The 22,306-nt window shown below is 48.7% G+C and overlaps 1 protein-coding gene across 2 annotated transcripts in view; it reads right to left on the bottom strand.

Annotated features, from left to right (window-relative positions):
- Nucleotides 1-947: 947 nt before the first annotated feature.
- Nucleotides 948-22,306, bottom strand: part of ZSWIM8 (zinc finger SWIM-type containing 8) — a 127,542-nt gene continuing 106,183 nt past the window's right edge. For both annotated transcript variants that reach the window (XM_067537756.1, XM_067537747.1), the window contains 11 exons: nucleotides 21,317-21,551; nucleotides 18,981-19,133; nucleotides 17,870-18,092; nucleotides 17,376-17,665; nucleotides 15,687-15,910; nucleotides 14,893-15,375; nucleotides 13,067-13,235; nucleotides 10,444-10,617; nucleotides 4,420-4,539; nucleotides 3,194-3,372; nucleotides 948-1,972 (listed from right to left, as the gene is read on the bottom strand). In XM_067537756.1, the coding sequence (XP_067393857.1) occupies nucleotides 1,769-1,972; nucleotides 3,194-3,372; nucleotides 4,420-4,539; nucleotides 10,444-10,617; nucleotides 13,067-13,235; nucleotides 14,893-15,375; nucleotides 15,687-15,910; nucleotides 17,376-17,665; nucleotides 17,870-18,092; nucleotides 18,981-19,133; nucleotides 21,317-21,551 (2,454 nt within the window). In that variant the 3' untranslated portion in view covers nucleotides 948-1,768. The remainder of the gene's footprint in view (nucleotides 1,973-3,193; nucleotides 3,373-4,419; nucleotides 4,540-10,443; nucleotides 10,618-13,066; nucleotides 13,236-14,892; nucleotides 15,376-15,686; nucleotides 15,911-17,375; nucleotides 17,666-17,869; nucleotides 18,093-18,980; nucleotides 19,134-21,316; nucleotides 21,552-22,306) is intronic.

Consider the following 22,306-nt stretch of genomic DNA (forward strand, 5'->3'; position numbering starts at 1 on the left):
TAGCCATTGGAACAACTTACCAAGGAATGTGGTTGATTCTCCATTTCTTGACATCTTTCACTCAAGACTGGAGAATCAGAATGATCGCTTCCGGCTTTAAAATCTATTACATTTTTGTAGAATGTCACTGGAGATAGTTTGGATTAAGACTACAGCAGTCAAAGCCCAAACACAGCTGCACTGTGCTGTGAGCAAGAGAGTGAAACTCTGTTGTTCTTGGCCAAGGCAAATGAAGAGCATAAAGTGCATCAGATCCTTAATTTCCTTTCAGGTTTAATCATCTGAGGAGCTATCAGTAACACATGAAATGAGCTTTGGATTTTTTTTAACATATATATTTAACATGGCAGGACCCTTTATGTTTCCTTGAAATAAAAAGAAATGTTTTCTCAAACGTACATTAATTAGCACATCTGCCACAGTCTCTCACTTATTCAGCTGCACATCTCTCCACAATGGGCAGAGCGCTAATATTTTCACTAAATACCATATAAAGGGGAAGTGAGGTTAAGGGAAAATAGTTTCTGTTAGTACAAGGTTTTGAAGTAAGGGCAAATTATTCAATCGCTCGCTAATAAATTAACCAACAGGCACCTTGGCATCCAAGCCCTGATGAGGGCACCTGGTGGCCAGTGAATGTTAAGCAAGAACACACAGGAATCCCTCTCCCTCTTACACTTAGTCATGAGACTTTAGAAGAAACCTTCCAGCCTCCTCCAGATAGGCCATGTAAGGTGCTGGCTATTGAACTGTTTGGAGAAAAATCCTCCTCCAGTGTTGTGCCAGGCTAAGGGTTCTCCCACCTGTCACGGTCTGACTGAAAGCAACAATCCCCCACACTTCTCCAGCTCAGATTTCCAAACGCGTGACAGCTACTTGTGAGCCCGCGTGAGAGCTATCGCTGACCCGGGGCAGGAACATGCTAGCAGAGCAGAGAGCAGAGGGAATCAGTCTAAGAAAACGAGTGTTTAATCAGGAAACGAGGAGAGACAAGGGTAAGAAATTGATTACAGGAGAGTAAGACCTCAGCCAAAGGACCACGATTGTACAACTCAGAAGGATCAGAATCAGAACATCCTACAGAGCCAGCAGTGCCCGATGATGAACACCTGGGAAAGAGCCCAAGCAGTTCAGCAAAGCCTCCAGGCAGCCGACCACCATCCAGGTGCACATCTGTCCAAGTCCCAGCCGCTCCCATCAGAAGCTGTGGCAGGGAATTGTGGAGGTGGCATGGCTGTGAGGAGCTCTCTGCTACCCCAGTGTCAGCAGAGGTGCTGAGCGGAGCGGTCTGGCAGCAGTGGCTGTGCAGAGAGCAGTCCCAGCCTCCCTGACGGAAGCTGGCACGAGAAGTAAGAGAGAAGTTCATACAAAAAAAAGGTTTACACATTTATAAATGCCAAAAATAAATATTTGTTTAAAGACCGACTCACCCACCCTCAAACACACACTGCATGCCGCTCGTGGGACACCTCGGGAGCACAGGGAGAAATCAATGATACACCGCAAGGAACACCAGCTCAACTGCCTACTCATTTCCTCACCCTTTGGAAGGGCCTGGCCTGCTGGGGAGGAGGTGGAAGAGCAAGCGAAGCTGAACGCTGCTCTATGGTGGCGCTGGAGAGGAATGTCACGGTATAAATACACCAGATCAGTGGTTTCCAACCAGTTAAAACTAAAATAAAAAAGACACCATGAGAAACGAGGGCATGATGGGAACTGACGTTCCCCGAGGGTGGAGGTCTGCAAGTGTGTTGCGTCCTGCCTGCTGTCACGGCGAGAAGGTGGTCATCTCTAGAGACACCCTTTGCCACAGCTCCTTGGTCTGCTTGCTGCGCTTTAGGTTCTGGAGGACATCGTTGAACTGCATCATGCCCATGGGAGTCAAGCAGAAGGCGCCTCGGGCGCTGCGGATGGCATTCACAAAGTCATCGTAGTCAGCGGGGGTGAGGTGGATCAACCGGTGGTGGATGTACTGGGGGGAGGCAAGGAGACAGCGTTACGGTGTTTGCTCTCTCCCCCTTAACACCAGCTGCGAAACACTCACTGCATGGCAAAAGGGCTCCCCGGGTGACCTGTCACAGGATTCTGAACCCAGCGTTACCAACACCAGCACCAAGGCTTTAACCAGCAGGACAGCTAGTACAACAGATGCCAGTGCTATGCCTCACACCCCTGGGAAAACAGTGTGGACATGGAATGAAAATCCAAGTCTCCCATCTTACACTGCAACAGGTTCTCTCCTTTGTGAGCTACCAGAGTGTGGCACAGAAAAGACGCAGGAGTAAGAAAGTTTCTCCCACTTGTCAGCCCCACACATGCAGCCTCCACCAGGCCACGTGCATTCTACAGGTTACACACAAGGGCTGTTTATTGTTCCATCAACCCCAGCAAATTCACAGGGCCTGGCCCTCACCTCCTTTCATCTGCTACCAGGGCAAGGGAAGCTATCCCTGGAGTAATGCTGATATCACACCACTGCAGGATAACTACAGGTCCCCTGCTCTGGGTCCCTGAAACAGTCACCTCCATCAGTCTCTGGGCTGAGGCCCCAGCGCTGCTGGCGCAGTCAATGGCATGACATTCCTTTAATGTATGTTGTAAAAACATTTCAAGCCAAGCTTGCATGGTTTTCACACAGAGGCTATGTTACACCAAACAGCCTCTAGGTGGCAGATTAGGATATTCTACAGAGACCTTAGATCTGCGTCCTCACCCATCTGATAGTTTATTCAGAAAGTAATAGGCGTGTGGGTTGGTCACCTGGTCCTTTTTGCCAACACAGCCCTGGTTTGGAGGCACACAGAATGTAAAAGAGGATGCAGGAGTGAAAAATAAGGTAGAACTTGGAGGCAGGAAGAAGTGGGGAAGACAGAGAACAATGGAACAATGGAAGGAGCAGGGTGCATGGAAGATGCTCCCCCACGGGGCTGGAGCCAGCTGGCAGGTGCAGGCCGGACATGGAGGGGAAGAAACAGTCATGTGGCATGCTTTGCAGACAGTCTCTCCACAGATGAGCGCCGCCACTCTAACCCCTCATGCTGCAAAGATTCCCCATGTGATGCACCAATTCAGAAAGCTAGACAGATAATCCCAGCAGCCAATGGACTCTCCTCCCTCCCCGCACCAGGCCAGCGCCTGCACTGCTGAGAATTTGGCCTGCAGCTTTAGGAGCAGGGGTCAGAGGGCACCTTACCTGCATGTATGCCTGCTGGCACCGCTGCACCAGCTGGTGGAAGGCTGGAGTGCGCAGGTGATTGTGGACATGGGCAGGGTTGAGCCTCTGTAGCGCTTCCATGATGATCTCCTGCAGCACAAAAGGGCTCAGCACCCCCTTGGCTGCACCAACACAGAACTGATGCACATAGTTTACACCTGCACAGAAAAAGGGAGGGAGGGGGGCAAGAGCAACAGAGTGTCAAGGAGGGAAGAGAAAACAACCCATGAGACACGTACATACACCACATTAAGGCCTTGGTAAAACTGGACAATGTCAGAGAGTTTCCACCACTGCGCCACGACCAGCAGAAACCCCAGTATAAATAGGCCTCAGGCACTGGCATCTAAACCTGTGCTTCCTGCTGGGGGCAAGAGTGGGAGAATCAGAAATTTGCTGTTCCGACCAGCCCAAAGAGGGCAGGGAAATAGAACTGGAGACACGTGCTGTTCAGAAATTCTGACGAAAGGTTGCTTTGCTGCAATCTGCCAGTGGGCAAAACCAGGTTGCTTTGTGGAGATGGCCCAATTTTGTTGAACTACCAAAAGAAGCCAGACATAGGGTTTTCTGGTTTCTTGCCCGCTCACCTGCCTGGATGTGGGGGTTCCCAGGCTTCCAAGGGCCATGGTCCCAGTGCAGCCAGCCCCAGGACTGCCCCAGTCTGCCCCAGGGCTGGAGACCCTGAGCTCTATTCCCTTTCACAAAGAATTTCAACATTTTATTTTTGTTCTTCATTGAAAATATGGAAATCCTCCATGAAATGGAATGACTTTTCTCTGCACAGTTCTCCTGGTGACTCAGGCATTTATCGTTACAGAGGGACTCAGAGGGCATGAACACACACTGCAGGAAAGGCAGGGCATCTTAGGTCTGAAATGGGAAATAAAACTAAGTTATGCCTATTAACGAAATCATTGGAGCACTGAGTCCCGTCCCACGCCATGGGCTCATGCAGCACCTTGGAATTTCATCTTTAACCTGCTATAGAATCCAGAGGCCACCATCGAATGGGCTGAGGGGAGCTGGGATTCTCCAAAACACCCCAGGGAACGGAGGCAGAATTGGACCTGACCAACTATCTCCTGGTGCAGTTGTTCAGTTCGGAGGCCCACTGATTCTGCCCTAGGAAATGAGAAAACATCCAGGGCACGGAATCCTGCATGCACAACTGCATGCAAGAGCCAGAGAGCCCCTCTGCTCCTTACCTAGTTTGGCAGCTAACCCCAGGAGCCATTTCACATCCTCCGTGTAGGGTGGGCTGCGGGAGAAGTTGTTGGGATGGTCGTTGTGAGCTCTCCGGCCAAGCATTTCCAGTGCCAGCATCCCTGGGGAAGGGGCAGTCAGAATCACACAGCATTCCAACCCAGCAAGAAGAGGCACCTTGGCCCCATGGAGATTCTTCCCCAGCTAGTCTATATCATTGTCTAGACTGACAACAGATCCCCTGAGTACATTTCCCAGGCCTGGAGAAGCGCTCTGTGTAAGCTCAAAAGCTTGTCTCTCTCACCAACAGAAGTTTATTCAGTAAAAGCTATTTCCTTCCCCACCTAGTCTCCCATATGTCCTTGGACCAACATGGCTACAACACTGCAAACACACCAGGTCCCCTTGAAGATCACTAACCCAGGGTGGAGCTGAATGGACATCCAGCAACCCTGCATCAATCCCAGCCTGGAAATCTCTGCACTGCAATGGGTAAATGTGATAATGGGTAATGTAAAGGGATTTCATTAGCGTTCGTGGCAGTTTTGGTTGCATGTTTTGCTAGGTGAGCTGGGAGTTTGGTATCCTAGCAGCACAGCCCGATGACGTTGCTATTGGTTCCCCTTTATTCATAGACTCAGAGCTTATACAGCCAGAAGGGACCGTTGTGATCAAGCAGTCTGACCTCCTGCATAACACAGGCCATAGGGCTTTCCCAAAATAATTCCTGTTTGAACTAGACCATGTTCTTTAGAAAAACATCCAATCTTTGTAAATTGTTCCAGTGGTTAATTTCCCTCCCTGTTAAAAATCGCAGTGCCTTACTTCCAGTTTGAATTTGTCCAGCTTCAATTTCCCGCCTTTGGACATTGTTATATACCTTTGTCTGCTAGACTGAAGAGCCCATTACCCAAAATCTGTTGTCCACATAGGTACTTATAGATTTATCAAGTCACCCCTGAACCTTCTTTTGGTTAAGCTAATCAGACTGAGCGCTTTGATCTATCACTATAAGGCATGATTTCCAGCCCTTTAATCACACTTGCGGCTCTTCTCTGAACCCTCTGCAACTAATCCTTCCTGAGCTGTGGACACCAGAATGGGAGGCAGTATCCAGCAGTGACAGCCAGAGTCTAAAGCTGCAAAAGACAGGCCATGCAGCTTTGCTGTCACGCCCACACTTCGTGCACACTTCCTCCTTCCGAGTCCTCACACTTTAGTGCTATCTTTTATCCCTTCAACTTGGCGCCTGTCATCATCCTGCCTCAGTGGCTGCAACCAGCAAAGGCTCACTACCCAGTCTGGTAAATCTTGTTCTTCCAGATGTGCTGCAGGCATCCATTCCACTTCAGGGGCGTGCACGCAGTGCACTAGCGACAGAAATTCTTCCCTTAGAAGTAGCTGTCAGGGCAGCACATACACCCTCTGCTGCCTCGTGCTGCTACACAATGGTATAAAAGGCAGAGCCGCCCCTGACCCGAGCCCCCTCAGTTCCTTCTTACCAGACAGACTCCAACAGAGAGAGGAAGCACGCCGAGTCGTGGAATGGATATGTGCAACACATCTTGAAGAACAACAGTTACAGGACAGGTTAGTAACCATTTCTTCTTCTTCAAGTAATTGCACATGTCCCTTCCATTTCAGGTGACCCACAAACAGTTCTATCTGGGACTGGGATCAGAGTCTACCTGAACGATGATTGCAGATTTACATGCCCAAATCTGACATCATTTCTAGACTGCTGGAAGAGGCATATTGAAAAGCAAATGTACGTGCTGGAGACCAAGCTGCAGCTCTACCAATGTCAGAATAGGCACTTCAGCTAGAAAGGCTCCAGAGGCAGAGAGATCTGGTTGAATGTGCTAGCACCCTGTCTGATGGCGCTACATTGGGCACGTCGTAGCACAGACACATACAGGAGGAAACCCACAACTAGATTCTTTGGGATGAAACTGGAAGGCCATTCATCCTGTCAGTAATCACCACAAACAGTTGTGAGGATGACCTAAATGAATTAGTCCTATCCAACTAAAACTCTAGCGCCTTCCTAACATCCAGTGTATGGAGTCTCTCCTTATGAGTATGAGGCTTAGGGAAGGAAGATGACAAGTATATTGCCTGATAGAGTCTCACTTTCACTTCAATCTTGCTGAGATATCTTGGACAAGGGCAAAGGTATACCTTGTCCTTGTAGATGACTGTATACCGTGAGTCAGATACCAGGATTCTCAATACTCCTACTCTCCTTGATAGATGAAGTAACAAATAGGTAGCCAGTGGTTCAAAGAGTGGACCCATTAGTTTTGCTAATGCCAAGTTTAAATCCCAAGGGGGAATCAGGTTGTCCACTTGGGGATATAACCAATCCAGATCCTTCAGAAACCTGAGTGACATGGGGCTGGAAAGAAGTGAGTGATTACCAATTGGAGGGCAGACAGCAGAGAGAGCTGCTAGGTGCACCCTGATGGAACTAATGGCCATAACTTGCTGCTTCAGGAATAACAAATAGTCTAGTACATGTTGCCTGGAGCGTGGAACCAAAACACACCTTTTTGTGGAGTCAAGAAAGAGAATCTCTTCCACTTCAAGAGGTAAGAATACCTAGAAGATTTTCTACTATCCCAAAGGACACTTTGCACATCCCTAGGACAGAACTCCTCCTGAAGTGTTTGGAGCAGCCATCGGTAAGGTGAAAGGCCTCTGCATTGGGATGAAGGAGTTGACTGTGGTCCCATGAGATCCGGTCAAAGTCTGGTGGTAGTGTCAATGGAAGCCTGGTAGAGAGGGTCAGCAGTGTGGATAGCCCATGTTGGCGAGGCCACATCACTGTGAGTATTATGCAGGCATAGTCATATTTAATGGCACCTAGGGTAGGAGCTGAACCAAAGGTATGCATACATTAGATTGTCTTTCTAGGACAACAGAAAAGTGCCCATCAGAGACCCCAAACTGTGACCCCCTAGTGAACAAAAGTTAATGACACTTCCTATTATGTCATTGGGTTGCAAACAGGTTTATGGAACAGGCCCAGGCTTGGAAAATGTGTCTGACCATATTTGGGTGGAGAGACCACTTGTGGTGACTAATAAATCATCTGCTCAACAGATCTGCCAGATTCTTCTGGACATCCAGAAAGCTTTCAGGTGGATTGAGCTGTCAATGCAAAACTTCCAAAGCATTATTGCTTCTTGGAACAGAAGTGATGACCTGGCCCCTCCCTGTCTGTTCACATAGATCATTGCCTCAGTGTTGTCTGTAAGAATTAGAAACACTCCTGTTTCTATGGAGACCTAAATCCTGACCACAGACCTTGAGTCTGCAGAGTTCCCAGGTGGGCTCCCCAACACAGGGCAGAATCTATAACCAGAGTCAGAGTAGGATGTGAGGGAACAAAAGGAATTCCCACCCAAACTGGATGGATCCATCCACCAATCCAAAAAGGCTAAGACTAATATGGACACCCAAACTAACCAGCATGTCCAGTGGATGACACACTAGGGAATACACCGAGCTCAGCCAACTCTGCAGTTTCCTGAGACACAGCCTGGCTTGCCAAACCATGTAAATGCATGAGGCTATGTGTTCCATAAGCCTCAGGCAATTCCAGACTCTTGTGGTAGGATGGGCCTTGAGATCTAACGAAATGTCCAGCATTGTCTGGAACTTCATTTGCAGAAGGACTGCCCTGGCTTCTATAGAATCCAAGATCACCCCATCAATTCTAGTCCCTGAATAGGTGAGAGATTTTTCTTCGTAGATCAGCAATGCCAATGCATCGAAGATGAACTGGGTCTTGGCCACACTGGATATCACTTGGTTCCTGGATCGTCCTCTCACAACCAGTCATCCAGGTATGGAAAAACTTGCACTTCTGCTTTCCTTAGGAACACAGCCATCACCACTTCTTTCATATGGCTTGGGTAGGTAACAATGGTTACAAATTTATATCTAGGTTTGATAACCAGCACATTGCCGCTGCAATGAGCTGGTGAATGTTCTTCAGGTCCCCAGCAAAAGAATGAAGGGGACACTCAGATATGATGTGCTCCATCGTTTGTGAGTGGTGACCACAGTCGCATACAAGTGTTTGCCTCATTTTCCATTTGAAGAGGATTTGTCCACAGCTCCCATGAGATGTCCTGATGCAATTCAATCTGCACCAGCCTTTCTAACATAAATCAAGACACGGTGGTTCCTCAGCAGGGTAAATGATGAGCTGTTTGTTTTGAGTGGTCGAAACGTTCCATGTGGCTCTCCATTGAGCTTCAGCGTTGAAGTTGAGTGTCAGAGTCTTGATGAGGTTCCATAGAGGGTTACGGGACTTTAATCTGGTCTTTGGCAGGTTCTGCAGGTCATCGTGCAATGGGATCCTCACGTTTGCATTGACATAATTAAGAAAGCAAAATGTCTGGGCAGCTCTTTTAATCTGTGGAGGTTGGATGTGTGATAGGACCAGGAGCCAGTCAACCGAGGTCACATCAAGCATCCCTGACACTATGTGCATGGCAGTATTGTGTTGAGTATCAAGGAGTTTAGTGTGACTGTTGTGCGACCAGACTGATGCACAGTATTCAGCCTCTGAATGTACTAAGGCAATTCTTGCAGTTTGTAGTGTCCATGAACTGGAGCCTGATGTTGTTCCGGCCAGTTTCCTGATGAGCGTGATATGAAACCTGACCTTATTGTGGGTGTTCTCGAAGTGTTGTCGGAAGGTCAAACTCCAGTCCAGTGTAACGCCGAGATACTTTGGGTTAGCCTTATGGCTGACTCTCTCCCCGCAGAATGGCACATCGAGTTTGGGATTAGCCATTTTATTGTTCAGATGGAAAGCAGTCACCAGGGTTTTGTTGGGTTTTTTTTCCAGGTTAGGCCTACATCAGTCATTGTGCTACGATCTCCGGTTAGGGTGCAGCTGATGGAATGGAGGCTTGTGGGCTGACAGCAGGTAGGGCAATATCATCTGCATACACGAATTTCCTCAACTCTGTCTTTGGTATATTCACGGTATATAAATTGTATAAATTTATAAATATATAAATTAAGAGGACAGAGCCCAGAGGGATGCCAGAGTTAAGAGTTCTCAGTCTGCTGATCTGGCGATTAAGGTGTACCTTACAGTCATCGCCGCCAAGAAGCGGATCATTCACTGGCAGTGAATGACGCGGGAGATCTTGAGGAGGAGACTGTCTCCAGACGATGTAGTATGTCAAGGACAAATCAGCAAAGGCGATCCCGATCTTCAGCTTACCTTGGAATCCTGCCTCAATGTAGCTGGTGAGTGAAGCTACTTGGTCACAGCAGTTCCTCTTTGAGCAAATCCTGCCTGCTCTGCTGGGAGGATGTCTTCAATACTGTCAGACAGACAGCAAAGCAGCGCCCATTCCACAAGCTTGCTGGTGATTGAGAAGAGAGATGGGATGGTAGCTGACTGCATCCTCTGGGAGTTTCCCAGGCTTCAGTAGGGTCAAGACCATTTATAAGCTCACACAAAGACTATGAAGGCTTTGAAAGTCTCAGTGGCAGAAGTCTGGCTGCCCTGCTCCACTCCTGCCATGCAGCACTACCAGCCCCGGAGAGGGAACGGGAGGTACGGCCATAGCTTGACAGTCTCACTGGGAGCAGCAGAAACTGAATCCCAGCCTCTCACACGGCTGCTGAACACACACTTGCCTACAGAGCTGTATTTCATTCCTTCCCCCTCCCCACCCTGAGAACCTGCCCCAGCTCCTGAACATTCGTTTGCTGGATTACTAGGCTGTTTCCACACTGCACGTCTATCTGCCGTCGCACCTGCCTCGCTACAGCAGACTAAGTGTTCAACAGAAACACTGGGCAGTCAGAAATTGCTCTGCCTCCATGCCCAGGCATCAGCATGTGACAGTGAAAAGCCTTCCCCATGGGACCATGATGCCATCATCATCAGACTGGTGCAGTAGGGAATTACCATACAGCAGTGAGAGCCTCCTGCAGCCCTGCCCTGAATCCCTCTCGAGAGGGCCATGAGAGTCACGATCAGCTGTCCTTACCAACTCGGTAGGCGGAGTGGAGGTAGTGCAGACCCTGGGGGCTGACAGGTTGACTGTGCTGTTCATCCTCGGAAGGAAAACCCCCCGTAACAAGGGAGTTGGGCTGTGAGGACAGAGTTGTCAAGGAAGCCCCCTGAATTGCTGGGAATGTTGATCCCGCATGGACACTCCCTACTGGAGAGAAGAAACAGCAGCATTAAGACATACAACCGAGCCCAGGCGAAGGTGCTTAACTCACCTTCTCCCTTATGACACATGCACCCCTTTCTCCACCCATACCATCCTGCTAACTCTGCCCCATCTGAAAGCTGCAATCATACTGGGGGAGAACAGCAGAGACACCTTTTAACTGGGCTGGGAGGCACAGAGTGGAAACAGGACACACATTCTGCTTAATGAACAGGGACTGAGTCTGCTAACGAGGGACAGTGGATGTGTATCTTCGCCCTGCTCGGCACACCATGCGCCACCATGATTCATTCAGATAGTGATTTCTTTGCAACTTGTGCCTGAGGAAAATGGAATTGACGTTTCAGACCAATGCCTGTATGAACAGCGGGGAATTCAGCTGATTAGAGAGGGCAGCAAAAGTCATGAGAGTGGCTGTCTCCAGTGCCTTTGCTGGGCTTAAGTAACACCTCTGATGATGACTTGCCCAAGGAGGTGGGCCTCTGCCCAGGTTACCACAACTGAGTTCTCCACTAAACATTGGCTGGGCAAGTCACTCAAAAGGAACACTAAGAAGGATGGAACAGTAGGCGAGGGGGGATCCACTGCCCTCCCTCAGCTGCATCTGCAGCGTTGCTGCAGCATCGCTGTGACCCCAGCAAACCTCACTACAGCAAGAGGCCTAGTGTAGACTAGTCACTGGTGCTTTCATCAGTAAAGCTGCACCAATACTCAAGCAGCAGTGGGAGAACTAAGAAAGCTCTGTGAGGATACGGTCTGTAGAAGGCACTGTGGGACATCTCCCCAAGCACACACTGTATGTTGGGTCACTGAAGCTCACACATGCACGAATTAACATTAAGTGAGTCAATAAGGTGGGCTCAGGTGAGGGATCAAAGTTTATCTGAATTTCCCCCAGAGAAGGGCATTACCAGGGAAAGTTATGGCATGCCTGACCGCCATTATTTCACAACCTCCCTACATGCAACTACATCCACCTGGCTGCAAGTTAGCCTGCGGAGGAGGCTATGTTCTCATTCATGTTTTTTTTCAATGTGCTCTCTGTCACTGTGTAAGTTAGCTAAGAGATGCACACTGCCCAACAGACAACCTAAGCAGATCTGTCTGACCTCATCAGACAAGACGACAGCGAGATGTTGGGAACACAAACTACAAAACTAAGTGAAATCCATGCTGCATTTCAAGGCAAGCCAGGGAGACTGACCCATAGGGTGTGCTGAGTATCACCCAGAGTGACAGACACCGGCACATGGGTAATCACTCTCTGAACAGCATCCAGGCATTTGCAACAGTGCTTTGAAAACTAGAGGGTATGTAAGCTACAAGAGAATCCAAACTCATGTAAGCTGTGGGTGGGCAGTTTGTATTCATTTAAATTCATCTAGGGTGAGCAAGCAGTCTGTAGGCTCCAGCACAACAGGGCATCTCTAAGCTGAGGATCACAACCACTCCACAGCTGAAGTCTGAAACTGACAGCAAAGGTGCTGGGCTGAGCAGACCCGAAGAGTTTTAAGATGCTGAGACCTCCAGGGTTTTCTAGTAATTTTACATCAGTTAAAATGAGTGAAAGCACAATAACAAAAAGCAGAAAAAGCCCCTTTTCCTTCAGCTTCTGGCTGGGAGGGAGGCCAATGTGTCTAGCAAAATGCCCCCTGTGCAGGCTCTTCCAGAACTGTCTCGGTTGTGAGGCCCTGGCCGCCAGGTAGAGATGCACTTACAGTGAGAGCCAGCCCATTTCCAAATGCAATACTGCTCTTGTACAGAGTGATGGTGTAATTCAGCCCAGGGTCAGCTATCAAGAGCAGGTCAGTGATGGTCACACACAGCAGCTGTTCTCAGCACTGCACACTGGCTGCAGGGTCTGGCAGCTGAACTCCGGCCAGGCTGCAGTGTGGCAGAGCCACTCAGGACTCCAGCCAACACAGCCCTCTCCCCCAAGGGCGGCATTTGGGCCAAGACCATTTCTAAGTTGACACAAAGATGACGACCGCTTTGAAAGTCTCAGTGGCAGAAGTCTGGATGCCACCTGCTCCACGTACCCCTTGCTGGCTCACCACATTTCACACGTGCCTTCCCTTCCTTGAAGGGCTGCAGGTGGGAGGAGAGAGAAATAAAGCTCACCCATTCCCCGGCGTCAGACTGCTAACGGACTCGGTCTGACTCAATTTGATCTGAGGGGTGAACACACATTCTGGAAACTTCAGTGGACAAACACTGAAGTTTCACTTGCTGGTTCGCTCCCTATTGGTGCATTAGGTGTTTCCTGTTTCCCCATCATGGGCTTAACCTCTCTCTGCATGTGCATCTCTGGGCTGCAATGCATGTGCTGGGCACATTTCAGAACAGAGACAGTCCTGTCCCAGGTCCACAGGTCCTGACCGGGACTATGACCGACACTTCTCCTACACACAGATTCTGGGGCCTAGATACTCACTTGCTACATTGGAAGACAGCGACAGTCCTGTCTCTGCATGAAATGGGTGCACTGCAATCTGGGTCATGGATGGGACTGGCACCCCTGGGAATGACACTGCTGTAGCTGCCAGAGATGGTGTGGTTACAGAATAGGGATACTGTGCTCCTATGAACGCTGGGTGGACACCCTAGAAAGGAAGATAGGGAACGTAAGAACGGCCACACTGGGTCAGACCATGGTCTATCTAGCCCAGTGTCCTGTCTTCCAACACTGGCCAGTGCCAGGTGCTGAGAATGAACCGAACAGGGCAATTCTGAGTGATGCCCCCATCATCCAGTCCCACTTTCTAGCAGTCAGAGGTTTAGGGACACCCAGATCATGGGGTTGCATCCCTGACCATCTTGGCTAATAATCACTGATGGATCTATCCTCCATTAACCCATCTAATTCCTTTTGGAACCCAGTTATACTTTTGGCCTTCACAACATCCCCTGGCAACAAGGTCCACAGGTTGACTGTGTGTTATGTCACAAAGTACTTCCTTACATTTATTTTAAACCTGCTGCCTATTAATTTCCTTGGGTGACCCCTGGTTCTTGTGTTATGTTCACTTTCTCCACACCAGTCATGATTTTATAGATCTCTCATAACCCCCTTAGTCACCTCTTTTCTAAACTGAAGCACTTCACTGAGAAATTCCTGTGTTCCCAATCACCTCTACTTATATGGCCCTAGTCACCGTGGTATTTTTACACAATCTTGCATTTACTGTCACAACACTCCTGGGGGGGCGGGGCAGAGCAGGGATATTATCACCATTGTATAGATGGGGGAGCTGATGCTCAGAGAGAAAAAGTGACTTGTCCAAGCAGTCTGTGGCACAGCAGGGACTTAACCCATGTCTCCCAAGTTGTAGGCTAGTGCCCTAACCATGGGAACATCTTTCCTCTCTGGGCACCAAGACCCATCAAAGATAAAAATCTTAAGACAAGCCCAGTGCCTACAACTCCAGGAACCTCCTGAAGTGCTGCAAACCCCAGTGTGAGAGTCACTTCAAACCTGACTTGAGCAGAAGCAGAAGTAGTGCAGGAAGAGTTCTGCACTGGACGGAGTGATACCATAGCTCTCTGACAATACAGCACTGGTTTGTTTCTCTTCTTTTTAACTCCAAGTAGTGCTGAACAAAAATACTTAGATGAAGAATTTTAAAAAGAGAACAGACAGAATTGAAACATCCCCCTCTCCTGCCTAGACTGCACACTCTTCAGGGCAGGGGCTTTTCGCCTTCCTCTGCAGCATGGGGCACGGGTCACTTGCTGGGGGATTCTCTGTACCTTGAAATCTTTAAACTATGATTTGAGGATGTCAATAACCCAGTCATAGGTTAGGGGTCTATTACAGGAGTGGGTGGGTGAAGATCTGTGGCCTGCCTTGTGCAGGAGGTCAGACTAGATGATCATACTGGTCCCTTCTGACCTTAAGAGTCTATGAGTTTATTTCTGTACCTTGCCTAGCACACTTTGGGAACGACAGCAATACAAATTGTAATGCCGATAGCTGACACTATGCTTAATGTTCTCAAATCGCTTTACATTCATTGCCCACCCTGGGGAGGTAAGGAAATAAATCTGCTTTATAGATAGGAAAGCTGAGTTAGAGAGATGAAGTGACTTGCCAAGGCCATTAAGTGAATCAATGGCCGAGCTGAGGCTGGAGCTCCAGACATTTTGCTTCCCAGCCCAAGCTCACTCTGTAGACTATGTTCCCTCTCGAAGAAGCTGAGCAAGGTTATCGAGAAGGCAGAGGATTATCTGAAGAACACCAGGCCGCTGAGGGTGACTTACCTGGGGGTACGCTGAGCCAGGCACAGGGAAGACTGCTGGGCGTGGCATGTGCTGGATTGGGTGTCCAATATACTGGGGGTTACAGGGTATATGGGTCTGGAGGGTAGTGTAGGGGTGCAGGCCCGGGGTGTGTGCATGGGCCATGGCTGGCCCTGCCATCGTATGCTGCTGGTAGATGGTTGAGCCCACGGAGATCACCGGCACTACTGTAGCTGCTGCTGTCACTGCAGCTGCCACAGTCACAGTGGTGGGCTCAGCGGTCACCCTGCTGTCCGTCAATCCGCGCACCGCTTCAGAGGCTGCCCGGGCACCACTGGCGCTGCAACCAGTGGCTCCTTCTCTCTGGGCCGGGGTCCCACCAACAGTCTGTTCATAGAGCCAGTACCACTGGTGTGCCACTTCAAACAGGACTTCTGGGTACACCCCACCTCCTTTGGCTGCCTCTTCCACGGCCATGCAGGCCTTCTCCAGCATCAGGTTATCCTGAGCAGGGGGCAGAAAAGGGAGAAAACAAACCCAGCAGCATGAGGGACAGGAGAAAACTGCAGTAAGTAAAACACCATGCTAGCAAGGACTCTCATACGCCTCAGAATGGCCGATGCTGCCCAAAGCAGCCAGCCAGCAGGATAATAACCAGGAAGGACAGGAGACACCTCTATAACGCAGCCCTGGAGTTAGTGCTGTGTTACTCTGCTTTCACAAGGCAGGGAGGAGCCAGTCCCCAGATACCAGTTGACTCCCTGGCACATCCAGGGCTTCCTGAGGTGAGACGGCAACCAGGAAGCGATGCTCACCTGCTCCTTGCACTGCACCAGGGCCCTCTGGATCTCGTTTGGGTTCAGGGCATGAGCATGGGGCAGGCAGCTTAGTGCCAGTTCTGCAGCCGCGCGCACCATGTTGGAGTCCCTGGCCCTTGAAGCCCTGTCTGCCAATGACGCTACCTCCGGAGGAGTCAAGTGTCCGTCCCAACACTCCACCAGGATGTTCAAGGCTGCGCTGCCAATCTCCATGGCCTGCCCTAGTAACCAGAGGGAAAGAGAAGGATGAGAATCACACACCACCCTTCATAGACTTAGTCACAGCATCAATTAGCTCTTCTGAGGAGAATCAGAGATTCCAAGGCCAGAGGGGACCACTGTGATCATCCAGTCTGACCCTCCATGTAACACAGGCGCCAGAACTGCCCCACAATAATTCCCAGAGCAGATCTTTTAGAAAAACATCCAATCTGGACTTTAAAATGGGCCAGTGATGGAGAATCCACTAGACCCTTGGTAAATTGTTCCAGTGGCTAATTACTCTCACTGTTAAAAATTTTCACCTTGCTTCCAGACTGAATTTGTGTAGCCTCAGCTTCCAGCCACTGGATCACATTGTACCTTTCTCTGCTACACTGAAGAGTCCATTATTAAATGTGTTCCCCATGTAGGTATTTATAGATTGCAATCAAGTCACTCCTCCACCTTCTCCTCATTAAGCGACAGACTCAAGGAGCTGCATCTATCACTATAAAGCAGGCTTTCTAACCCTTTAACCATGCTCACAGCTCTTCTCTGAAGCCTCTTCAATTTACCAATGGGTATGGTTAGCATCATCGTGTCTCCGCAGGTGGGGAATTCCAGGCTTCTCCCAAGTACACGGATTCCCCTTGGGAAGGCAGGTGGAACGCAGTCGCTCTCCTCCGACTGGCAAAGGCAGGGGCCCTGAATAAGCTGGGCGCTCACCCTCTTGTACCACAGCAGCAGTGAGGTGGCAGCACTGCCGAATCCTAGACATAGCTCTGTGCAGCTGCTCGACCAGCACAATAGTAGTGGCAATCTAGAGGGCCAGCTTCAGGGCAAGATGGGAGGCAGTAATGGGATCAACTAGCCAAGTGCCCCACTCCACTGCCTGCGGATTAACATTTCCCTTGGATGGCATGGAGAATGCCTGAATGTCTGGTAATGCACAGGAAGGAGTCAGACAGTGGCAAGGGGTTCTGGGGGTGTCCCATCCTTTCAACTCCCTGAGAAAAGGTATTATAGCTTTTCCTTATATGAGAAATGCATCAGCAATCCTTTAGCTTTCCACTACAGGCTATCTGAGCTCTCAAAGCCACATGGGGGAAGCTAGCAGCAGGCCTGACTGTAATAGCATAAAGAGGGAAGGTAAAGTCTCCAACATGCTCAGCCACAACAAGGCTTAACAAGGATCTCTCATCAGCGGAGATCCTCAAAGAGAGACCTAAGACAATCTTATGTTCCCCCTCTTGCTCACAGACTTCTCTGAGCACTGCAGCCGGCCATGGTACAAAGTCAAGAAGGAGTTACTGGTACCAGAATCCTCCTTGTGCTGCAGTAAGCACCACCTGTGCAAATCCTTGCCACCTGGTGTGTGCAGCTGGCCATGGAAGGCTGCAGCTGTGCGCCTCAGAGGTGCTGTTGCAAAGAACAAGCTCCCTACCCCACCAGATAAAGAGCACCCTAAACAAATGCTGCCCTGACCTGTGATCCAAGAGACATGGGAGGAGTAGGTTCGAGAGAGCCAGTTGGGAGACACAAAGTTGTGCAGCCCTAGTGCATAGAGCCCAATCTCGAAGGCGCAGAGGTGGAGGTTGCGGTGGGGCCCCTGGTGCCCACCGCTGGACGAGGGGTGAGTGAAGATGGAGGTACTGCTGTTTCCACCCGCCTTGATCAGGACCGTCTTGGCCAGTTCAAAGTAGAAGTGAGCAGCTGCTTCCGAGGGTTGGTTTGGGACATGAGGTGCATGGCTTTCTGGCCTCCTCCCTTTATACCTGAAATGACAAGACACAGGAGCTGCTCAGACAGGAGCAAGCACCTAGTTCACTCACAGAGCGCCTCTCCTCCAACTCAGCAAGCTCTCACCACCAGGCACTCCACAGATGTACACATTCTGGACTCCAGGCAGCGGGACCTGAAGGGTTGTGTGTTACCAAGGAAGGACGGCGCGGCAGTGGAAGAACACCTATAGATCTTACCTGCCGACCTCCACAGTCTTTGCACGTGCTCCACCACTGGCTCTCCTGCTGCCGCTAGATGACGATGAGCCCAGTGAGTCGCTGGAGGAGCTGCTGATGCTGTCGCTGTCCTGTCCTCTGCCCCAGGAGGTGGCTGCCCACCCCCCACGAAGGGGCCGCCGGCTGAGGGTTGGAGAGCTGTCAGAGGTGGTTTCCGGAGCGCTGCTGTCAATGCTGGCCATGCCTACACCACAGACAAGAGAGGACATGTCAATGGTCTAGCCCCTCTCCAGGCCCACTGCACACCTGAACAGCTGCCAACACGTTCACACAACAGGCAGTGCAAACAGCTGGTGAGGTTTCATTTCCTTGCAAACCAGAACTGGAACATACATTCACAGACAAAGCTGGCCAGTTTATCCAACCAACGCTGCACTGATTCTGCCGTTTCAAAGTGCAGAGGGGTCCACAGAGCTCCGATGGAGGGGGGGAAGGGAAACCTGCTGCACACAGTTCCCTGCCACGCACACTCTACCCAGATCTTCGGTACATTGCGATGATATGAATCGAAGCAAATGTATGTATCGATCACCAAGCCCAGCGGACTGTGCGGATTTATTTTCTGATGTTATCAAAAGAACACAGTCCAATGTCTCTGTTGTATGTACTGTACTTAACATCTCACCCAATAGAAACAGATGTTTTCCCCACCCACAATCCCCAGACAAGTTTCCGCCCAAGCACACCCCATTCCCATAGAAGGCAGCAGAAAGGGGGTAACTCAGGCAATGAGCTCGTGGCAGTGTATCTGAGTTTGGCACAGAGCCCAAAAGCATGTGTCCTGATCTCTGGGCCAGCAGAGGCTGGGGGCACTGTGGAAGCAGTGCACCCATTTAGTTCCAACATACCTAATTTGTGATCCAGAACACAGGTAGTGTTAAATGCAAGGACTTTTTAGGAAGCAGGACTTTATAGGGCAAGACCTTTTACCCCACCCCAGAGAGCATAGACAGTCAGAGAAGAACTGCTTTTTCCAATGAGGGAGGAGACTGACGAGCAGAGTGGAGTGAAGGGTTTGTCCCTGCACAGAGCCTAGCATGGCTGTGGATGCTGCATGATGATCACCCCATACCTGTGTGTTTCTTCTTCTGCCTGACAGGTGAGCCCCAGCATCTCCCATTGTATCCACCTCGACTTCCCAGGGCCAGGCGACTGGGAACCTTGCCCTCTTGTTTTAAGACGCTGGACTCCCCATGTGGTTCACAAGGAGACCTCGGAGAACTCTCTGGACAAATGGGAAAGTAGAAAGAGACCATGAAACAAGTCCTGAAACGTATGTAAAGCCAAATGTCTCTAAGCACCCCGTATCCCTGTAAAAACATAAACACTGATTTTCTCTCTCAAAAGAGATGCTGCCAGGTGAAGCACCTGGGGCTGTGAAAGATAATCTGCCAGACCCTAGGGTTTGATACAGATCCTCCTTTTCTCACCCCAGGAGAGGGGTACTAAAAGCACAGTTGTCTGGGTGCAGGGTCAGGTTTACTCCTCACTCGAGTTAAGACCAGTTGCTCTAGTATTTTTATCTCAGTTCCACATACATAATCCTGCCCCAGACTCAGAGTGAATACACTTTACACAGGGTGTGTTTCAGGTCCTGCCCTGTCCACCTCCACCTTCCCCTCACTCCCTTCAGAAGAACAGGACATTTCCAATAAGCAAAGACCAGGATTCAACATCCAGCAGAAAAAGAGCTGTTTCTAGAAAGAACTACTTGTTCCAATTGCAATTATCCCTAATTACATTACCATGCTAGCACCCCTACAGTGAATTCTCTGAAGCTTTCAGTTATCACATTCCACATTCTTGGGCTAAATCTTCATACTAAAGGATCCCAAAATAACAGAATATTCTTGTATGGTTTTTTTTTAAATGAGGGTTTTACATTAGAAGAGCTTTTAACAAACAGCTTTAAATGTCTTTTTAAATCTCCACATAATTCTTTTTTTTTTTTTTTTTTTTTTTTTTTTTTTAAAGACACTGCTAGTATCAAACAATAATTTATTTCCCAAAAATGTTCCTGAAGATTCTTTTCCTGTAAAGACAGAAACAGAACACACAGGAACGTATTAGCCCAGAAACAAGATAGGCTTTGCTAAGACATGCAAAATGAAAGGAACACAGGAGCGTCAAAACTTGGCAACTAAAGAAAAGATAATTTAGTGGTTAAGAACCAATACTGAAGTCAGTTGGACTGAATTCTTTTTTGGCTCTGACATTGACCTATTGCGGGGTTTGGGGCAAGTCATTTAAGCTCTGTTTTCTCATCATGCCTAACAAAGGATGCAGTGGGGAAATTATGAGCTATTGTATTTCTGAATTAGTATGTGGATCATGTAATTAAAAACTGCATTATAAATGCATATGCATATTCCACAGAAGCCAAAGGAACACTTCTGCCACTCAAAACTTGAAGACAAAAGGCAATAAATTGCAGAGCTGCGCTGTCCCTGCACAAGCTGAGAGAGACAACGCCTCTCCTCAAGATCCTGGGGAATGCAGTTACCAAGTCACACTTAGAATGGACAGCTTGTACTTTCTGCAGCCAACTAAGATGTAAATTTCAACTTCCTGCCCTAGCAATTTCAGCTCTCTGTCAGGCTGCTGGAAGAAAGGTCAAGACTTTTTTTTTTTTTTTAAAGGTAGAAGAATGTATTTTTTTAATTGCTTTTGTTCTTAACCAATGAACTGTTTTCCTTTAAAGTTAAAAACACCCCATTGTCAGAGACCAGGTCTCAGTTTAACAGTTCAAACTTTCAGACAGTTCCATGCAGCTGAAGCCAGGGCTTGAGAATGGAAATACTCCAACAACCTTTACTGTACAGTCTCCAGCTATAACCAATGTCTGTAGAAAGAGGTTAGAAGGGAGCACCTCTCTTGCACTGCATGCCATTCCCAAACATGTCACGTGATGCTTGCTATTAAAGCAAGGACACACAGCACCAGGGGAAACAAACTTCAGGGAAGGGAATTTATTCTCCTCTCCCATCTGTTAATCCCCTTTTGTCTTTACTTCCCACTCCTATCTAGTTTGCTGTTCTAGTCTATGGGATGGATGGCCCTGAAACTATACGTGGTTTTTTGTAAATCTGCAGCATTGTGACACTGAGCCAAAAGACATTACTAGAGCAGCATCTTTTAAAGTGAATCAAGAGCCAGTTTACTGCTAGCTCTCTAGAGACAGGAAGCTTGAAGAACTGAGTGAATTGTTCTGTAACGAGACAGCGGACAGAGATGCTTAAAGTAGGTAGGCAGTTTTACCGAGCAGTGAGGTGTAGTAGATGAAGGAGTTCAGTGACAGTTGATTATCCACACCATTACACAAATCAGCCCTGGCCTCCTCCCAAAAAGAACGGGGATTCAGTTTCCCTTCCCATCACTAAGTACAGGGCATTCCGCGTGATCTCTTACCCTGTGCACTCTTCTCCACAAAACTTTCAGAAGGGCTGTTCTGGACTGCAGGGGTTACACCTGCTTGCTGAGTGACTGACGTCCCAGGAAGCTGCTGGATAGCTGTGGTGGATTGGGCAGCGTGTTTGGAAGGAGATTTCTGACTGGCTACTGTGGGCTTGCTGGATGAATAGAAGGAACTTAAAGTCTGTGGCTTGTGTGTTTGGCTCTCTCTGTCTAGCAGTTTGTCTAAAATCTTTAATGGGGGAGAAAAAAGGGGGGTTAGTAGCAGTGTGAGAAAATACCCCTTATCCCAAAGGATAAGAGCAAGGTACCAATTCAACTTCTTACTGGGGGAAAATAAATTCCGTTAGACAAGAGTGTCAAGAAAATACACACCCAGCTCCTTTAGGAAAAGTAGGCTCTGAGATCAGCCACAGAGGGTCCATACTCACATAACTGCACCATTCTGGACCGCGCAGATTCAAACAGTACCAACTGCTCCTTCTCCATTTACATGCATCTTAAAAAACCACCGACCCCTCCAACATTCAATGCAGAAACCATTCTGATTCTCATCAGGTGGTTAAAGAAATGGGAGCCAGGAGATCTGGGTGCTATTCTCAGTTCTGCCACAGACTCACTGAGTGACCTTGGCCAAGTCAGTTTCTCTATCTGCAAAATACTGACCTCCTGTACAGAATTGTTGAAATGTCTCGGACTTCCAAAAACTAGACAAATGCACTATACTATCCTTTAACAATAGTTTCTGATCCTCAATTTTCTATTTTTACTACTAGGGAACATCTGCATGAAAACCATCTGTTTTAAGAATTTGTCCATTTGTATTGTTCATTCCCCACATCAAAGCAACCAATTTTGATGTCTCAGAGCTAATGTCTATAATGACTGGTAATGTTACAGGCAGAGGTTTGTAACATGAAATAGGGGAAGAGCAACAGAACAGGCAAAACCTTTCAGAAGGTAGGAAAATACTGAAAATACTCTAGA

The sequence above is a fragment of the Emydura macquarii genome, unplaced genomic scaffold (genome assembly GCF_026122565.2).
Source record: "Emydura macquarii macquarii isolate MOO-44397 ecotype Brisbane River unplaced genomic scaffold, CSIRO-AGI_Emac_v2 contig_67, whole genome shotgun sequence".
In the NCBI taxonomy this organism is placed as follows: Eukaryota; Metazoa; Chordata; order Testudines; family Chelidae; genus Emydura; species Emydura macquarii.